This window comes from Pseudorasbora parva, chromosome 17 (genome assembly GCF_024679245.1).
Source record: "Pseudorasbora parva isolate DD20220531a chromosome 17, ASM2467924v1, whole genome shotgun sequence".
Taxonomy (NCBI): domain Eukaryota; kingdom Metazoa; phylum Chordata; class Actinopteri; order Cypriniformes; family Gobionidae; genus Pseudorasbora; species Pseudorasbora parva.
This window is the reverse complement of record NC_090188.1, coordinates 10,911,881-10,929,207: the sequence shown is the minus strand read 5'-3', so window position 1 is coordinate 10,929,207 and position 17,327 is coordinate 10,911,881. Positions and strand designations below refer to the sequence as shown.

General features: G+C 36.0%; 3 protein-coding genes across 4 annotated transcripts; all 3 read right to left on the bottom strand.

Moving 5' to 3' along the window:
* Positions 1-1,111: 1,111 nt before the first annotated feature.
* LOC137045615 (novel protein similar to vertebrate neurofilament, medium polypeptide (NEFM)) lies at positions 1,112-7,628 on the bottom strand. Of its 2 annotated transcripts, XM_067422356.1 has the most exons (4): positions 6,395-7,628; positions 5,557-5,681; positions 4,286-4,312; positions 1,112-4,201 (listed from the first exon to the last, which is right to left on the bottom strand). In XM_067422356.1, the coding sequence occupies exons 1-4, from the start codon at positions 7,385-7,387 to the stop codon at positions 1,420-1,422; spliced, it is 3,927 nt and encodes a 1,308-aa protein (XP_067278457.1). In that variant the 5' UTR covers positions 7,388-7,628; the 3' UTR covers positions 1,112-1,419. The 2 variants fall into 2 exon arrangements, with proteins under 2 accessions (XP_067278457.1, XP_067278456.1); XM_067422355.1 differs by having other exon boundaries at positions 1,112-4,312; positions 6,395-7,627.
* Positions 7,629-8,766: 1,138 nt separating this feature from the next.
* On the bottom strand, positions 8,767-11,181 carry ifit8 (interferon-induced protein with tetratricopeptide repeats 8). Its single transcript, XM_067422386.1, has 2 exons — positions 10,688-11,181; positions 8,767-10,440 (listed from the first exon to the last, which is right to left on the bottom strand). Exon 2 carries the CDS (start codon positions 10,319-10,321, stop codon positions 9,026-9,028), a length of 1,296 nt encoding a protein of 431 aa, XP_067278487.1. The 5' UTR covers positions 10,322-10,440; positions 10,688-11,181; the 3' UTR covers positions 8,767-9,025.
* A 139-nt stretch (positions 11,182-11,320) lies between these two features.
* Positions 11,321-16,956, bottom strand: comtd1 (catechol-O-methyltransferase domain containing 1). The gene is made up of 7 exons (XM_067422387.1): positions 16,802-16,956; positions 16,275-16,387; positions 15,647-15,752; positions 15,444-15,562; positions 11,960-12,014; positions 11,737-11,870; positions 11,321-11,576 (listed from the first exon to the last, which is right to left on the bottom strand). Exons 1-7 carry the CDS (start codon positions 16,836-16,838, stop codon positions 11,424-11,426), a joined length of 717 nt encoding a protein of 238 aa, XP_067278488.1. The 5' UTR covers positions 16,839-16,956; the 3' UTR covers positions 11,321-11,423.
* Between the last annotated feature and the right edge of the window lie 371 nt (positions 16,957-17,327).

The following is a 17,327-nucleotide window of genomic DNA, read 5'->3' as shown; positions in this document are numbered from 1 at the left end:
TCAAGTTTTTGCATCTGATATTCATCCATTTGTTTTATTAAAAAAGTGTTTTATCAACTGTAAAGTGGTACAGTGGTTTAAAAAAAACAACCTCAGTCTTCATTTAAATTGTTTTTACTGTTAGTGGGAAAATGCTACTACGCATTTGCAAAATTTCAAATAGCAAATTTTTCTTTGCATTTTATGTAATCTACATAAGTTTCAAGTCTATGCAATTCATGGTAATAATAATAATTGTATTATTTTTTGTAGATTTTTTTTCTTTTAAAGGTTAATTCACCCAAAAAATGAAAATTGTCATTTAATCACTCAAGTTGTTCCAAACCTGTATGATTTTCTTTCTTCTGCTGAACACAAAGGAAGATATTTGGAAGAATGTTTGTAACCTAACAGAGCTCGAAAAAGATTTTTTTCCTGTGATGGTAAGTGAATTTTCAGCATCATCACTCCAGTTTTCAGTGTCATGATCCTTCAGAAATCATTGTAATATGCTGATTTGTTGCCTAAGATTGCAACATTTCTTATCAATGTTAATAGATTTTGATCAGGATTCTTAAATGAATAGTAAATTCAAAAGAACAGCTTCTATTTGAAACGGGTATCTTTTGTAACATTGCAAATGTCTTGACTGTCACTTTAGATCATTTTAATACATCCTTACTGAATAAAAGCATTGATTTCTTCCAACAAAAAAAAGAAAGAAATTCTTACTGACCCTAAACTTTTGAACGGTAGTGAATATGTCTGGAACCTGAAGTTAAACCTCTAGAGCCACTACTCTAAAGACTTAATGTTAAGAGGCAGGCTTTGGTAATCTTGATGTGATTTATTTTACCTTCAGATTAAGTAACCTTGCCTCAACCAAGTAGAGACCTCTTAAAATAAGAGCTCAATTTTTTTTTTTTTTTTGGTTAAGTCTTAAGTGAGTTCTTAGGAAACACACGCCTTATGATGCTTTCTAGATGAATAGCAGTTATGTTGACTAAAGAGAATATGTTAGTGCTGGTTGGTAAGTGTTGGAACCCAGGATGAGAAGTGGAGCATCAGACACCAGTTCACAAAACTATTCCTACTGTAGAAGGAAAAGCGATTGAATGAACATGACAAAAACTGATATGCTGGAATATTTATTAAGATAATATATAGCACTATTTGAAACATACATTTGGCTGATCAGATGTAGCAAAATAAAATCTTATACATTCCTCATGATTCACTCATTCATTATGTACACACAGATCACAGTGTACGCATGCATCTGCATCAGAACTTCCAGAAAGCAATTTCTAAAATTCATGCTCAACTGAGATTACTTGCATGGTTGTAATTTTTATATTACATTCATCAAGGTTACTTTTTTAAACATTTTTCTCATTCTCTTTTCTCAAGGCATTTTGATCAGTAATTTCTGCTGTTATTCTACACTACATTAGTGGGTTTAGTTGTTTCTTCTGGACCTTTGGTGTCCACGCTGTCCTTCTCGCTGTTTTCTTTGATCTGCTCTGGAGTTTTCTCCAGAACTTTAGCTTCTGTTTTGGTGGATGTCTCAGATTTTGCAGCCTTCATTTCATGTTCACTGCTCTCTAATTCTTTGACTTTTGGGACAGTTTCTTTACTTTTAGCATCTTTGCTGGTTCCACTGCCTTTGGTCGTCATACTATCCTCCTCTTCGGCTTTTTCATGCGTCTCCACTTTGCTTTCTTTAGTATCCTTTTGCTCGGGCTTTGCATCAGATTTTGTTTCCTTGGCTTTGGGGGGTTGATTACTTGGTGTTTCATCAACCTGTTTCTCCTTGACTTCAACTTCCCCTCCACTTGTTGTCACACTTTCTACACTGCTTTTGCTGTCGTCCTGTTTCTTTGCCTTTTCTTCTGTAACTTTAGAAATGCCATCTTGTGTCTTTTCCGTTTCTTTAGGCTCAGCAAGCTCAACCTTTTCTGTTTTGACACTGTCTACAATGTCACTTTTGTGGTCCTCCTGTATCTGTGACTTTTCAGGCTGTGATTTTTCTTCTTTAACTTTAGAAATGTCATGCTTAGCTAGTTCAACCTTTTCTGTTTTGATGCTCTCTACACTGCCATCACTTTTGATGTCGTCCTGTTCCTTTGACTTTTCAGGTTGTGACTGTTCTTCAAACTTTGAAAGCTCTTTTTGTGTCTTTTCTGTTTCTTTAGGCTCAGCAAGCTCAACCTTTTCTGTTTTGACACTGTCTACAATGTCACTTTTGTGGTCCTCGTGTATCTTTGACTTTTCAGGTTGTGATTTTTCTTCTGTAACTTTTGAAATGTCAGGCTTAGCAAGTTCAACCTTTTCTGTTTTGATGCTCTCTACGCTGCCATCACTTTTGATGTCCTCCGGTTCCTTTGACTTTTCAGGCTGTGATTTTTCTTCTGTAACTTTTAAAAAGTCCTCTTGTGTTTTTTCTGTTTCTTTAGGCTCAGCAAGCTCAACCTTTTCTGTTTTGACACTGTCTACACTGTCACTTTTGCTGTCCTCCTGTATCTGTGACTTTTCAGGTTGTGATTTTTCTTCTGTAATTTTTGAAAGGTCCTCTTGTGTCTTTTCTGTTTCTTTAGGCTTAGCAAGTTCAACCTTTTCTGTTTCGATGCTCTCTACGCTGCCATCACTTTTGCTGTCCACCTGTATCTGTGACTTTTCAGGTTGTGATTTTTCTTCTGGTACTTTTGAAATGTCCTTTTGTGTCTTTTCTGTTTCCTTAGGCTCAGCAAGTTCAACCTTTTCTGTTTTGATGCTCTCTACGCTGCCATCACTTTTGATGTCTTCCTGTTCCTTTGACTTTTCAGGTTGTGATTTTTCTTCTGTAACTTTTAAAAAGTCCTCTTGTGTTTTTTCTGTTTCTTTAGGCTCAGCAAGCTCAACCTTTTCTGTTTTGACACTGTCTACACTGTCACTTTTGCTGTCCACCTGTATCTGTGACTTTTCAGGCTGTGATTTTTCTTCTGTAACTTTTGAAAGGTCCTCTTGTGTCTTTTCTGTTTCTTTAGGCTTAGCAAGCTCAACCTTTTCTGTTTTGATGCTCTCTACACTGCCATCACTTTTGATGTCCTCCGGTTCCTTTGACTTTTCAGGCTGTGATTGTTCTTCTTCAAACTTTGAAAGCTCTTTTTGTGTCTTTTCTGTTTCTTTAGGCTTGATACTTTCACCTTTTTCTGTTTTCACATTGTCTACCAGTTCAGCAACTTTGCTATCTTTAACAGACTCCTGAGATTTTTGTTCCTTTTCCTCTTCCTTTGATTGAGCCTCTTGCTTCTTCTCAACAGGTTTCTCTGTTAGTTTATTGCTTTCACCTTGGTCTTTTTCCATAGGCTCCGATTTTGTTGTTTCTTCCTTTACAGTATCAGACTTGTCTTTTTTTGCAGAGGTCTCCTCCTTTGTGTCCTCTCCAGTAGTCTGTTTTCCACTCTCAGCATGTTCTTGCTTATCTGGTTTCGGAGTATCTTCATCTACAGGTTGAACTGGAGTTTCTTTCTCTGCTGATTTTTTAGTTGTGGATTCTTGAGATGAGATTTTAGCATCTTTCTGTTTCTCATCTTCAGTTTTTGGTGAAGTTACCTGCACAGTTTGTCCACTGGGCTTAGTGTTTACTTCAGTCGTTGCTCCAGGACTTTGTAGCTCCTGAGATGGTTTGTCTTTTGATCCAGTTTCTGATTTGTCTGGCATTTCTAACATATCTGGTTTGGGGACATCTTTCTCTGTCTCTTCAGCTGGTTTATCAGTCACATGTTCCTCTTCAGGCTCTTCAACTTTTCCATTTGTGTTATCCTTCAGGTCTTTCTGCTCTGTGTCTTTTGTGTCTATTTCCTCACATTTATCTTGTTCATCAGTGGCATTTTCTATAGAGCCTTGAGTTGGTTCAGAGTCAGCATCTTTTCGTACCTCAAAATAATCTGGAGTATTTTCAACTGGCTCGTCCTCTTTTACATCAGTTGGTTTGACTTCATTTTTCTCTTTCTCTAACTCAGGACTGTGTTCATTGCCGTTCTCTACAGATGGTTCTTCAATATCTTCGGCCTCTTGAGGAGTTTCACTGCTCTCCTCATCTGGTTTGTCACCCTCTCTCCCCTCCCCGCTCTTATCAGAGCCATTGTCCGATATCTCCACATCTTCTCTGGTTGTCTCTGTAATAATCTCTTCAACAAATTTGTACTGAGGCTCTGCTTTTCGAATTGCTCCCCCCTGCCTTTTGACACAAGGGAGAGTATAGATGGGTGACTGTCTGTAAATGTATGGTACTGAAATATGTGCATCTGAGATTGTAGAGTACCTTGACTCTTCACCCTCCAAAAGTTTCCTGTAAAAAAAAGGAAACAAAATAAAACAATTCAGAATAATATTTAGATTCACTGTGCTCAACTAGTGACAACCAGTATATTTTACATTTAAGCCTCAACTGCAGTAGGAGTCTGACTAATTTTGACAACATTGATTACAACCAGGGTTAGATGCTTCTACATCAGTGTCATTCCTTGAGTTGGTTCAGAGTCAGCATCTTTCTTACCACAGAATCATCCTCTTTTTCATCACTTGGTTTGACATCATTTTCCTCTGTCTCTAACTCAGAACTGACTCACTGCCATGGTCCACATCTGGTTTTTCAAAATCTTATTATTCAATATTAATATCTTAATTTTAGGGATACGTTATGAGTAGGGTACGTTTTAGGAATAGGGATATGATAATTTTCGGACTGGATTTTGAATGCATTAGAAACGATAATATTTCAATTTGCATGAATATTTGCAACCCCTTCCATGATAACTGTAACTGTGATAACATGAGTTCTGTATTTCTCACAAGGGGTCATTAAGTAAAACCTCAGGTCATCTCTCAGTATCTCTGTCATGGGATTAATGACATGGATGTGAGACACTTGACATGAGTACCCATTAGACATTTCTAGTAATACTACAGTAATATTATAATTTTTTCAACAACGTAATGAATATTGTCAAAAATGTGTCCTTTTTTGTGTGTTTTTTTTAGGCTTATCCTAGTAAGCAGAGGCTAACTTTGATTGGCCTAGACAGACATGGAAGCTACCAACAAAATCATGAAATGAATTCTGTTGAAATTTTAAATTCGCTATAATCAATCAACAAAATAACTAATTAAAATTGGAATAAAAAGCATGCACATAGCAGTGATTATTTTAAATTCAAATTAGCCTAACATTCCTGTTTAATAAATATTGCTTTGTTCCCTCTCTAATTGTATATCACGTGATAAGTGATTGTGCTGCTGAAGGTATCTGCAATGGCATAACAAGACTACTCAAGACTACACCTTCCAGGTACGAATAAACAACAACAAAAAAAACCCCGTTGGGTTGCCGATAAAGCTGAAAATCTGTTAATTTGCACTGTTAAATTCTAACTGGATGAATATTTAACACTATGGACATATTCAGGGATGTAAAGGTAAAAATACACAAGCAAATAATTATCAATTAGATCAATCCATTTTTATTATTAATCTCTCAAATGTAAAATCAAAGTACTCAAAAAAATCAAATACTAATGTAAATCAAAGCAGTACCTGTAGGAATAAATTTCAGCATCCAGTGCCACTTTGACATTGAGAAGGTCCTGGTACTCCCTCAGATGGCTGCTCATGTCATATTTAGCATTTTTCAGCTCAAATTCCAACTCTCTGATTGTGTCCTGCAACATGGACAAAAGAAGTAAACACAATGGAAATGCATTGGAGAACAACAATCTGGTACTGGTACTGAATTTTAGATTACCGTATGAATAATTGGTGTATAGTGCTCCGTGTTGGGGGTAACGCATTACAGTAACTAGTAAATAAACACTCCTTTTAAATTTAAGATTAAATATCTGAGTTACTTTAAAAAAAAAAAAGTAATGCAAGTTATGTGCGCTGCGCAAACATGATGGTTATTGTAAATCTAGACTAAATGTGAGCATTTACTAATTTCACTTGCTCAAAAAATTCCTCAAAATGTATAAAAACTGTGAAATGCAAACTTTATTACATATTACACAAATATAAATATTACACAAACCTCTAATAATTAAATGTGAAATTTTACAAATATAATTGCATGCATTTAATCTCACTTTCCAATGTCTTTGCTGCTGACCTGTAATGATCCCGGTAAACCACAACAAAAAGCTTATCATAAAAAGAAACTAAGTAATGCAATTACTTTTAACAGAATATAGTAATGTATATTTTATATATTTATATATTAACATAATATTTTGTTCCTTTTAAAAGTAATTTTCCCCGACACGGATAGTGTTCATCTTACTGTTTCTTGAGTGAAAGTGAATTGCTCTTATTTCAGTATCCCACACACTGAATGATTGAACATATTCTAGGCTGAACAGTGCATCTCATGGTATCCTACCTGGTAGTGATGGATCTCAGCATTGTGCCGCTGCTCGAGGTCATACAGCTGCCTCTCCAGTGCTTCCCTCACACCTTTCACAGAGTCGCGCTCAATGTTCTTGGACTGCAGCTGTCTCCGGTGTTCATTAATCTCTGCTTTAGTGGCCATGAGAGCTTCTCTGTTGACCTCAGCAGCTTTGGTCAGTTTGGCGAGCTGTGCCCGAAAGCGTTCCTCAGCATATCGGATGTCAGAGTCGGTGTGACCTTCAAGTTGCATCCTGATGTCCCTCAGGGCTGCAGTGACATCACTTCTACTAAAATCACTTATTTCTGCGGTCACATGACCCTCTTGGACTTGGGCCATCATTTCTGCTACCTCGCTTTCGTGGTTTTTCTTCAAGAATCCAATCTCCTCTTCGAGAGCTTTGGCTTTTCTGTCCATCTCTTGCTTAGTTAGGTATGCATCATTAATGCATTTCTTCAGTACTGAAATGCTGTCCTCAGCATCAACTCGACCACGAGCCTCTATTTCATACTTTTCTCTCAAAGTGTCAAACTCGTCCTCCAGATTCTGACGGTTTATCTCAATCTGATTCTTTTGAAGGCCAATCTCGTGAACTTGCTGCCTCAGACCGTTAAGTTCTGATTCATACTCTTTGGATAGAGAGGAAGATGATTTTGCTCGGAGTCTAATGGCCTCAATTTCACTCTCTAGCGCTCTGTTTTGATTTTCCAGGTGATGAACCTTCTCGATGAATCCCGCGAAGCGGTCATTGAGTCCCTGCAGTAATTCTTTCTCACTCATTTTCCTCATGCCACTTGCATATTTGTTTGAAAAATCTAAGCTGTCTGCCGGTTTGGCGGCGAATTCGGTAAGGGTTTCATTACCTCTCAGTGGTGCTGTGGACCCAAGGCTAAAGGCGGACCTTGAGATGAGCTGCGATGAAGGACGCGTCGTTTGGTACCGGTGCTCTTCCCGTGTCCGGCCAGGTGAATGAAGAAAACGTTCCATTGTGAGGCTGGTGCGTTTTCCTCCGTAGCGTTTAGTGAAATTGCTCCCCTTTTTATACTGCAGTAGATGCTAGGTTAGCTGAATGGAGCTGTCCATTTTGGTTAAATGCACAGAATCAGCTGTTCAGTTCAGCATCCTGCGCATTCACTCACTCACTCACTCCTCCACCGATCTCCAGGGAACCGATGTGACGTCACAGTCACACCAACTCCACTCGTCCGCAGATTCCCAACTCACATTATAGCCTACCTAAATATTTTGTTTAGTAAGATGCTAGAATATGTAAAAGGCTTTTTTTCTGTAGTCTACATTTTTACAGCGTGTGTATATATATATATATATATATATATATATATATATATATATATATATATATATATATATATATATATATAAAACCCACCGAACACGAGGAACTGATTATAGAAAATGCTTATAGAATACACAGGAAAAACACATTTTAACAGTGTTTTCAAAGATTTCATCAGTTTTCATCATACAATTAGCCTACATAAAATGTCATAATGGCATCATCCTTTCAACTGTCTCTTTTCTTTCTTTCTTTCTTTCTTTCTTTCTTTCTTTCTTTCTTTCTTTCTTTCTTTCTTTCTTTCTTTTTTTCTTTTAAAAAGTATGTAATCGTAGTAGCTATTTTTATGCAAATGCCTACACAGCAGAATGTTACACGTTCTGTGATTTTCAACAGAACTGTGATGACCTATGTTATTTAACATGCCCTCTTATGTCATATTTGCATATATTTTACTGCAGTGTCAGTAATAACATTACTCAAGCTATAAAGTACATGTTTGTGCTGCAGAAAGCACAAGTCAGCTCTACACTTTCAGTCATGCTGAGCGGTCACTGTGAGCTGGATTCAATCCAACAGCAGCCAATAATAAATACACCCGTCTGCCTTCTCCTGCTAGTAGGCCTACATGTAGTTTAGAAAGATGGACTTTTATTATTAACATTTTATTTTTATTGTTTGATATCACTAGTTCTTGTTTCTATTTAGCATGTCTCATTTTTTGGTATGTTCTCCTTCTTTCTTTAATGACAGCAGCTTAAACAGAAACAGAAAGGAGGCTCTGCTCAATAATGTGTGAAAACAGGGAAAATGAAAATGAAGAAAAATAAAAAATTATTGTGTTTTTGAATTTCAGATGAAGCAAAATCCCTCCCAGCCTATTGAACAAAATATGAGCAATTCAACAACAATATGGTGTAAATGTCTGCTTTAGACTTAACTTTGAATATTTTAAATAAAGACTAGTATATAAGGTAAAGTTCCAATGAAATCAAGCTACTGTGTCATATTTATCCAAGTAATTCATAGTAGCCTATAGCTAAATGCATTTCCTTTCGTGTCTTAATAGTTAACATTTTAAAATTCCTAAAAATATATATCATAAAACATGTTTCAGGTTTAAAAAAACCTTTATATTTATTGTTCTTCGGGTGTGATTAAAAAAAAGTAAATATAAAAAGAAGGATTTTTTGAGGGGGATAAAAGGCAGGACACACACAGACTAGATTAATTTACACAAATGTCCACTTATCACTCATAAAAAGCGAGGATTATTGTTCAGCTAATGGCATGAATGAAGCATATGCACGAGTGGAACGTATTCTCTCTCAATCTTTGTTCTCTGTTCTAAAGGAAGCAAAGAATGTCTGGATCTCGTATGTGTCCCGTCTGTCACGCTGAAGGACTTTTCTCAGTCTGTTTCTGCAGCTGATCCATTCTGTGGACACTCTTCCGAGCATCATGCCTTGTTTGTAATGCTCAACCGCAGCTCTCTCTGAGCCCAGCCTGTATAGTTTGAAATCCCCATACATGCGATGCCAGGCTTGACAGTCAGCTGGCTTTAGGTCAGGAAGGGCAAACAGCTCAGTGAACTTCTGCTCTGCTTTAGCCATCTGCTTTAGTTCGGAATACCTCAGCGCTAACTCCAGCTGTGGGTATATGTAACCTGGGTTTAAACTGGCACCCTTCTCTAAATGGTGAACACAAAGGCCCAGCAACTCTGGATTGTGTAAGTCTTCAATCTGCATGGCTTTCCAGCGGTAATTGTTGGCAATCTCGTGATGTAAGCGTGACGAGTCCGGTGCTTTCTTCAGCATTTTCAGCAACACCTCCAGGGCCGTGTCATAACGCTGCTCTTTCTTCATGAACTTTGCAACATGTAAAACCACACTGAGGTTATCTGGAGCCATTGTGATCGCCTGTGTCATGTACTGCCATGCCTCGGCGTTCTTGTCATTCTTGTAGCACTTGAGCCCCAGATACACATGAATCATTGCATTGTTCGGGTCCAGTTTCAGAGCTTTCTTCAACTGGAGCACAGCAGGAGACTCTTCAAAACGTACACGCTTGTCCTGACCAATCCTCAGTCCCTCCAGACGGAACAGAGAAAAGGCAAAGCCTGTGTTCCATTCCTTGTCTTCCGGCTCTTTCTGTAGAGCTTCAAGGAAACTCTCCTTGGCCCTGACGTAGGACTTTCTAGAAAACTTGAGAAGCGACCAGGCTTTTTCACTGTGAACTTCTCTGTGAAGCTCTGTTGGTGATGACGCAGGGAAAGCCTTAAGGATTTCGTTTACTTTCTCAATGTATTTCTCAGCCTCAGTCGCATTGCCCATGAGACTGTGCACCCAGGCCAGGTTTCCATACATCACAATCACATTCCTGTCATCGTCCGAGTGTTCCTCCTTTGCTAGTTGTAGGTTCTTAAGAGCCTCATCGTTAAAACCTTGCAAATGTTTAATGAAGGCCAACAAATTCAATTCTCTTTGTTTCAGGTTTCCTCCATACTCGCATTTTACAGCAAGTTTTTCACAAACTTTCACTTCGAGAAAGTTGAGGTCAGCATCCTCCTTTAGCAAGCCCCAAGTAAAGTGGCACGACAACAGTTTAAGACTGTCCTCAGACATTTTCTTATTGTGTAAAACACAAAATAAATGTTTTTTTATTACAAAATAAATGTCTTTTTTTCTCAGTCAAACTTTGTATACAGTAGCCTATATCTGACTGGCCTTATTTTCAATTGGATCTAGAGAAACAAAATTAAATGGTCAGTCAAATATAATTTGCATAAATTGCTATCTTAAATTTTATTTGTAAAATATTTGTTGAATCTTAATTAAAAGGAATTCTAGATCAAACGCATTCACTGATATAATATTTTTTTTTCAAAAGCTTTAGCAACAGTTTATTATATTGATAAGTAGCTTATTATCTGTATAATACTTATTAATTAAATATATTAACACATTATGAGAGCAGATGCAAAGTCTTACCTTCTACAAATCTGAAAACTCCTCTGGTGTTCATCGAAACAACGTTTGCCGTTTTTATACAGTATGGTAGGTTACCTAACATTGCAATAACCAGTTAAGTTTCACTTTCCATGTAGGCTATTGCCCTAATTTCGGATAAACGAAACTTTAAGGGTAGGCTACAACTTCAACATCCGATTAAAATGTAACACTACTTCCTTTATTCATGCTAAATTAACAACTATTGAGTAGGAAAAGGAAATGTAAAATTGCTATCAGCGATAGAAATAAATGTTTAGAATGTAATAGATCATCAAGATTCTGACTGCCTAAACATTGATTCAATGTGGATTACACAATCAGTTGTCACTTTAAATATCAATTAAAGATAGTACATTACAAAAAAATTATTACGTTGCACACAACTGAATAAGTAGGCTAGTAGGCAGTAGGCACTAATGTTTTTCCTCAGTCTAAATAACTTGAAAGAAAAGAGAAATGCCGCCATCTTGTGGCCAAGCCTTACGACGCTGCAAGGGTTCAGCACGTGGCTTAGCAAACATTTTTTTACAACAATGATATTTAGAGCTCTTGCAGCACTGTTTTAGCTTTATAAAATATATTAATGGGACAATTTTCAAGAACACCAGACAATTCTGTTGAAACTGTCGTTATTTATTCAGAGATACGTATTCTAATCTAAGTGTAAACAGTCTTACTATAGACTATTTATTTATTTATTGTTAAACAATCTGGGTTATCTTTTGATAGCCAGTGTCAGCCCATCTCCAATAGTGAGCATACTGAGATCAATCCGCTCATCTTTGTGTAACTTCTTGTTCAGTTTGTCAATGGTCTGTGAGGAATGGTCATCTTCAGCTGGGTTGATGACCTTTCCGCTCCAGAGGACCTGAAGAGCAGAAAGACACCAGCTTACTCATAACCAAAGAGGAAAGGTAGGAATGTGCTTTATTCATCTCAAAATGATTTAAATTAATCTATAAAATGTACTGTGCACCCATACAGCATGTATGGGCTTGTTTCAAAAATAGTGTGTGCTGCATACTTACATTATCGATAGCTACAATGCCACCCTTTCGAACAAGCTGGAGTGACTTTTCATAGTATGTGTCATAATTCACCTTGTCAGCGTCAATGAACACAAAGTCATAAGTTCCAGCTTCACCAGCACTTATGAGTTCATCTGTAAAAACGACACAAGGATGTTTTTTTCCAGCCTATTTCCACTTGAAAAAAACACCCAAATAAAATAATGTTGTATTACATCTTTACCCAAGGTTTCAGCTGCAGGTTTAAGGCGAATGTCTATTTTATCATCCACTCCAGCCTAAAACAAAGATAGTTTGCAGTTATTTGTTGTAAATTTACTTTGTAAATCCTAGTGAATAACAAAACATCCCCGTTGTTATCATTGGTTTTCCCAGACATGTAAGTTCGCTTTATTGATTGGGTGTTATTTTTATGCCATTCTTATAAAACTATAGGATAAAAAAAGAAAAGGGAATTGTAGATAAAGGAATTTGATATTTGGCTTTGTGCAGATATCAGCACCCAATGTACAGTCACATCGTTCTCAATCAGCATTCAGTGTAAAGTCTGATGGACATTTCTGCATCTCTGCCTTCAATGGCTGCTGGTCAGCTGGGCTTTATACTGATGACTGTGTTCTTTCAGTGGCAGGCAGTAATCACTATTGAAATTGATATGTGTAGGTGTAGACCTATGTGGAAAGGCAACTTCACATATGGTTGTCTAAAGCAGTGATGTGTCCTAACAAATTACTTCAGCTGCATACCCTTGCTATTGTGCTATAATAATATTTCTTTTAAACTAAAAAATAAGAAATGATAGCTACTTTCAGTCAATTATTTTATGTAGTTCTCAGTAATGTATGTACTTCTCAGAAATATACTTAAAATTAAACTTAAGTATACTTGACTTAGACAGAAAAGTTTAACGCTGCGTCCGAAATCAAATATTTCCCCAGTACTCTAGAACTAGTAGTAGTTAGTACTCTAAAAACAATCAATCTTTTGATCAAGATATATGTATAATTAAGTATACTTGGCTTGTAGTTGTGTTTACTCTTTTTATTAAGTAGCCTTAAATATTTTTCCCACATTGTTTTACTTATAGCCTACTGTCTTATAAACGTACACTGTTTGAAAATATTGATTTATAGGAGAAAACCGATATGTTCCTAATTCTGAGTAGGCCTATCCTATAGGATTTTTTGTGTAGCCTTGTCCAATGATAGTGTACATAGGAATTTATTTCAAATCTACTTCACTCTATCTTTTCCCGCCACTGAATACTCCAATTGTCCGACTATCTATTGTTTTCATTGTTATATGATAGGGGGCGCTATTATGTATTTTCTGAAAGCGTACATAATCTCCACGATCAAAACACAAGCGAAAGAAGCAGAAACACGTGATGCAAGATTGCTATCGCAAATGTAAAATAATGAACATTAAACATTGAACAGCATATAGATCTAAACGGCCTAATGTTAGCAAAATAAATGTCGAACCCATGAAAAGGAAACAACTGCGAAGCTTTGGGGGTGTTGATGGACTCGATCTACGGATGTAGTCTTTGACAAAAAGGTGATTTTTTTCAGATGTTTGTTCAAATTTTGGCTTTCTTATGGAATTTTCCCACATTCAGTGTGGGAAGTGAGTTAAAGTGCAGTGAAACCCTAGTGAAAAAAACTATACCAAAATGTATTTCATTTTTTTTTCATACCAAGTGTACTACAAACCCTTAACATATTTCGCTTGAGACTTACTGGTATAAGTTTTAAACTTTTTTTATGAAGTATTTTTTTTTAAATATTAAGTTCACTATTCGTAAGGATGGTATGATCTCTGTATAACATCATTCTTTAAATGCAAAATATTTAAAGTGTACCTAAAGTATTCTTGCAATAGTTCGACTTTAGTACAATCAAATATACTTAAAGGAAATATATGTAAGAAATGTATTTCAATTAATCATAAAATGGCCCTGATATGTCACTTGACATTAAGACATCATGTTAATTTCAAATACTTATATCACTGACAACAGTAATCTGGCCAGGAGATTGTCATTTAAAAGTTGTTGCAGCCCTTATCTGATGTTGATGTTGACATGTTGTGTTTTGGCCTGAAGCTCCACCCTCCACCTATCGACCAATCACGAAGTCAGTAGTGTTTCGGCATCCGGGTTGCCAAATCTGCTCTAGTTACCACAGCTGTATCTACAAACGTTCCTGCTGATCCTGCAGCATATCTGGCAACCTCGAGTCTGGGGGATACACCGCTCTACAATTATTTGAAAGGGATTGCAGTACCAAGATATAATATATCTTTACTTGGACCTTTACTTTTTTTCCGGATAACTAAGTACATTTAGCACAAAATAAGTTGCTCCAAATGAGCAGACTAAGCAGATTTAGCACCAATTTTGTATACTAAATGTACAATTTTAGGGTATTTATGTTACGTACATAAAAATGAAAATGTATTTGCAGTATACGTAACATAAAATAAACATATTTTTTTATTATTTCAAATTTATTTTAGTATATTTATTTCTCACCAGGGAAGGTATATTTCAAGAAGCTAGCCTATAAAATATATAAATATATAATACCTAAATAGAAACATAGTTGTATACTTAAAGGGTTAGTTCAACCAAAAAATAAAAATTCTGTCATTAATTACTTACCCTATTGTCGTTCGACACCCGTAAGTCCTCCGTTCATCTTCAGAACACAAAGGAAGATATTTTTGTTGAAATCCGATGGCTCAGACAGACATTCATTGACACCAATATCATTCCTCTCTCAAGACCCATAAATGCACTAAAGACGTCGTTACAAAGCCCATCTCACTACAGTGGCTCTAAAATAATTTTATGAAGCGACGAGAATAGTTTTTGTGCGCAACCATAAAAAACAAAACAAAACAAAAACAAACAAACAAACAAACTTATAAAGTGATGGGCTGATTTCAAAATAAAGTTTCAAATGTAATGAATCAGTGTATCGATTCATGATTTGGATCGCCAATGTCACGTGATTTCAGCAGTTTGGCCCGCGATCCGATTTATGAATCAATACGCTAATTCATAACCGTTTAAAACTTTATTTTGAAATCGGCACATCATTATATAATTTTTTTTTTTTTGTGCACAAAAACTATTCTTGTCGCTTCATAAAATTATTGTACAATCACTGTACTGAGATGGACTTTGTAACGACGTCTTTAGTGCCTTTATGGGTCTTGAGAGAGGAAATGACATTGGTGTCAATGAAGGCCTGTCTGAGGCATCGGATTGCAACAAAAATATCTTCATTTGTGTTCTGAAGATGAACGGAGGTCTTACAGGTGTCGAATGACATTAGGGTAAGTAGCTTAATTAATGAGAGAATTTAAATTTTTGGGTGCGGTACAAATGAGAAACATAGTTGTGAACTAGTTGTGCACCTAAAGTTTACTACTTTTACACATATAGTACACTTAAATGTTAACTTTATATAATAAAAAGTGGGACAATTTATTATCAAGCAGTATTGAAATAGTACACTTACACTTAGTACACTTAGATATAAAGTAATATAAAGTATACTTATTTTTCGTAAGGGTAGCCTGCATTAAAATGCACTATTCAGGGATGCGTTTCCCAAAAGCATTGTGATCTAAGTTGATCGTAGAGAACATTGATGCCTGTGGGTTTGCAAACATGGGGGACTTTTGCTTTGGTTTACCTCTATAAAAAATGGCTTGCCAGTTTTCACATATTCCTCATTAATTTCACAGGCTACCACACGTCCATTCTCGGGAATTACCAGAGCCATATTTAAGGTGTTGTATCCTGTGTACATACCTAGGACAGATGCAAAATGTGTTTTAAAGGTAAGCAGTAAAATGCAGGCACATCATTTTCATGAATTATATTGCTTGCACTTACCAATTTCAATAGTCTTATTGCATTCTATTAATTTTGCAAGATTAGCCATAAATTGAGCCTGCTCAGATGCCACCATCATCAGGTTCAAGGAGTCTTCCATAGTTTTCTTGAATCAGAAATATACAGATGAAAAAAGATGAACTTTGACTACTGACCTCTAGTGTTAGTGTGTGATACTACACAAGAAGACTCATACTAAAATATACAGTGAAATTGAAATGTACATGTACATTGGTAATACACTGAATTTTGTGTATTTTTTGACATTTATGATATATAGATATCTAAGTATTTAAGATTCAAATATAAAGGATTTGTCACTGCATTTGTCCAACCCGGTACTAGAAAGGTATAACTAATAAAGTAGAGTGTATATATTAAAAAGGCATTCAATTAAAGACTTTTGCACAACAGATGCAAATTCACAACTGTTTTTTAAGACTTGAATCCTACACAATTAAAAAACAAAAAAACAATATATATATATATATATATATATATATATATATATATATATATATATATATATATATATATATATGTTACTTTTTTATTTAACATTATGAATTTAGTTATTTTATATTGTAGATATACAGATGTCCTAAAGGTGCACTGCTTTTCTACCCACCAGTCGTAGTTTGGTCAGCACTGGGTGCTCCCTCAGAGAGTTATTGACCACATACTGCAGCAGAGGATTGTCTCCTTTGTGACTCTTGCTGATCAGAGCAGACTGGTATAGTCCTACACATAAATTGAACACATAATCATTAGTTAAATAGAATTTACCATGCTGGGGAAGTTCATGCACATAATAGTACAATAGGAGAGCCAACAGCATTATTAAACAGCATTTGTAGATTTGGTTTATTAGGCTGGCATTTACCTGCTGCAAAATTCAGCTTATTAAAATGCTCATTACCGTAACATTACACACACTAGGTGGCCTATAAAAAGATGTCTTTATACAACTTCTAGGCTCCCAAATTAACTTTAATCAGTGAGAAGTAGTGTTACCTTCAGGCCAAAGCACTTCAACATGTCAAGTAACAGCATTTATCAAGCAATATATTACAATGCATTGTATTTATTTTTATTTTAGAAGTCTAATTACCTGTGTGAATGTAAATGTCATACTGAAAGCAGGTATAAACCTACCTGTTAATGCCAAGAGGATGCTAATAGTACAAAGCATCTTAATTTTAGGTGCCTGACTTAATCAACAGAAACAAAAGAGAAAAATGAAATTGTGACTTGTGCATCTGCAATATAAAGCACAATTGTAGACAAGCTGAGGTGGAAAGTCCATGTCTTGTTTGTTTGGCCTCCTTAGATAAATAATATACTGCTATTTGCATGGTATTGATTTGATCAAAGTTTAGCCTAAAATTAATTTTTTTAGTTGCTGTTGGGTATAGAATGATAATAACCCCAAATAGAAAGCTTTATACAATCTAGATAGGAAACTGGGGGGAATAACATAGACCTATAATTAGCAAGAGCTGTGATTTTAAGACAGTTCAAGAGGGTTTCAGGCTGGTTTGTATTTCCAATGGCATCACTTATTGAATGGTGAAATGACACAATAAATCTCTATATTTGCTGAGTTTTTGTTCTCAAGTCAAGTTCTCAATATTTTATCAGAGTGGACATTCCAGCATTAGGCCATTGGACATGTTGTAAA

What these genes read in the sequence shown, in the direction of transcription:
- LOC137045615 (XM_067422355.1), bottom strand. Translation starts at nt 7,387, where the DNA reads ATGGAACGTTTTCTTCATTCACCTGGCCGGACACGGGAAGAGCACCGG. An exon ending in CTGAGATCCATCACTACCAG is followed by an intron (nt 5,682 to 6,394) that starts GTAGGATACCAT and finishes TCCATGTTGCAG; the next exon opens with GACACAATCAGAGAGTTGGA. An exon ending in GCTGAAATTTATTCCTACAG is followed by an intron (nt 4,313 to 5,556) that starts GTACTGCTTTGA and finishes TTTTTTTTACAG; the next exon opens with GAAACTTTTGGAGGGTGAAG.
- ifit8 (XM_067422386.1), bottom strand. Translation starts at nt 10,321, where the DNA reads ATGTCTGAGGACAGTCTTAAACTGTTGTCGTGCCACTTTACTTGGGGC.
- comtd1 (XM_067422387.1), bottom strand. Translation starts at nt 16,838, where the DNA reads ATGCTTTGTACTATTAGCATCCTCTTGGCATTAACAG. An exon ending in TGCTGACCAAACTACGACTG is followed by an intron (nt 15,753 to 16,274) that starts GTGGGTAGAAAA and finishes TTCTGATTCAAG; the next exon opens with AAAACTATGGAAGACTCCTT. An exon ending in GCAAGCCATTTTTTATAGAG is followed by an intron (nt 12,015 to 15,443) that starts GTAAACCAAAGC and finishes TCTTTGTTTTAG; the next exon opens with GCTGGAGTGGATGATAAAAT.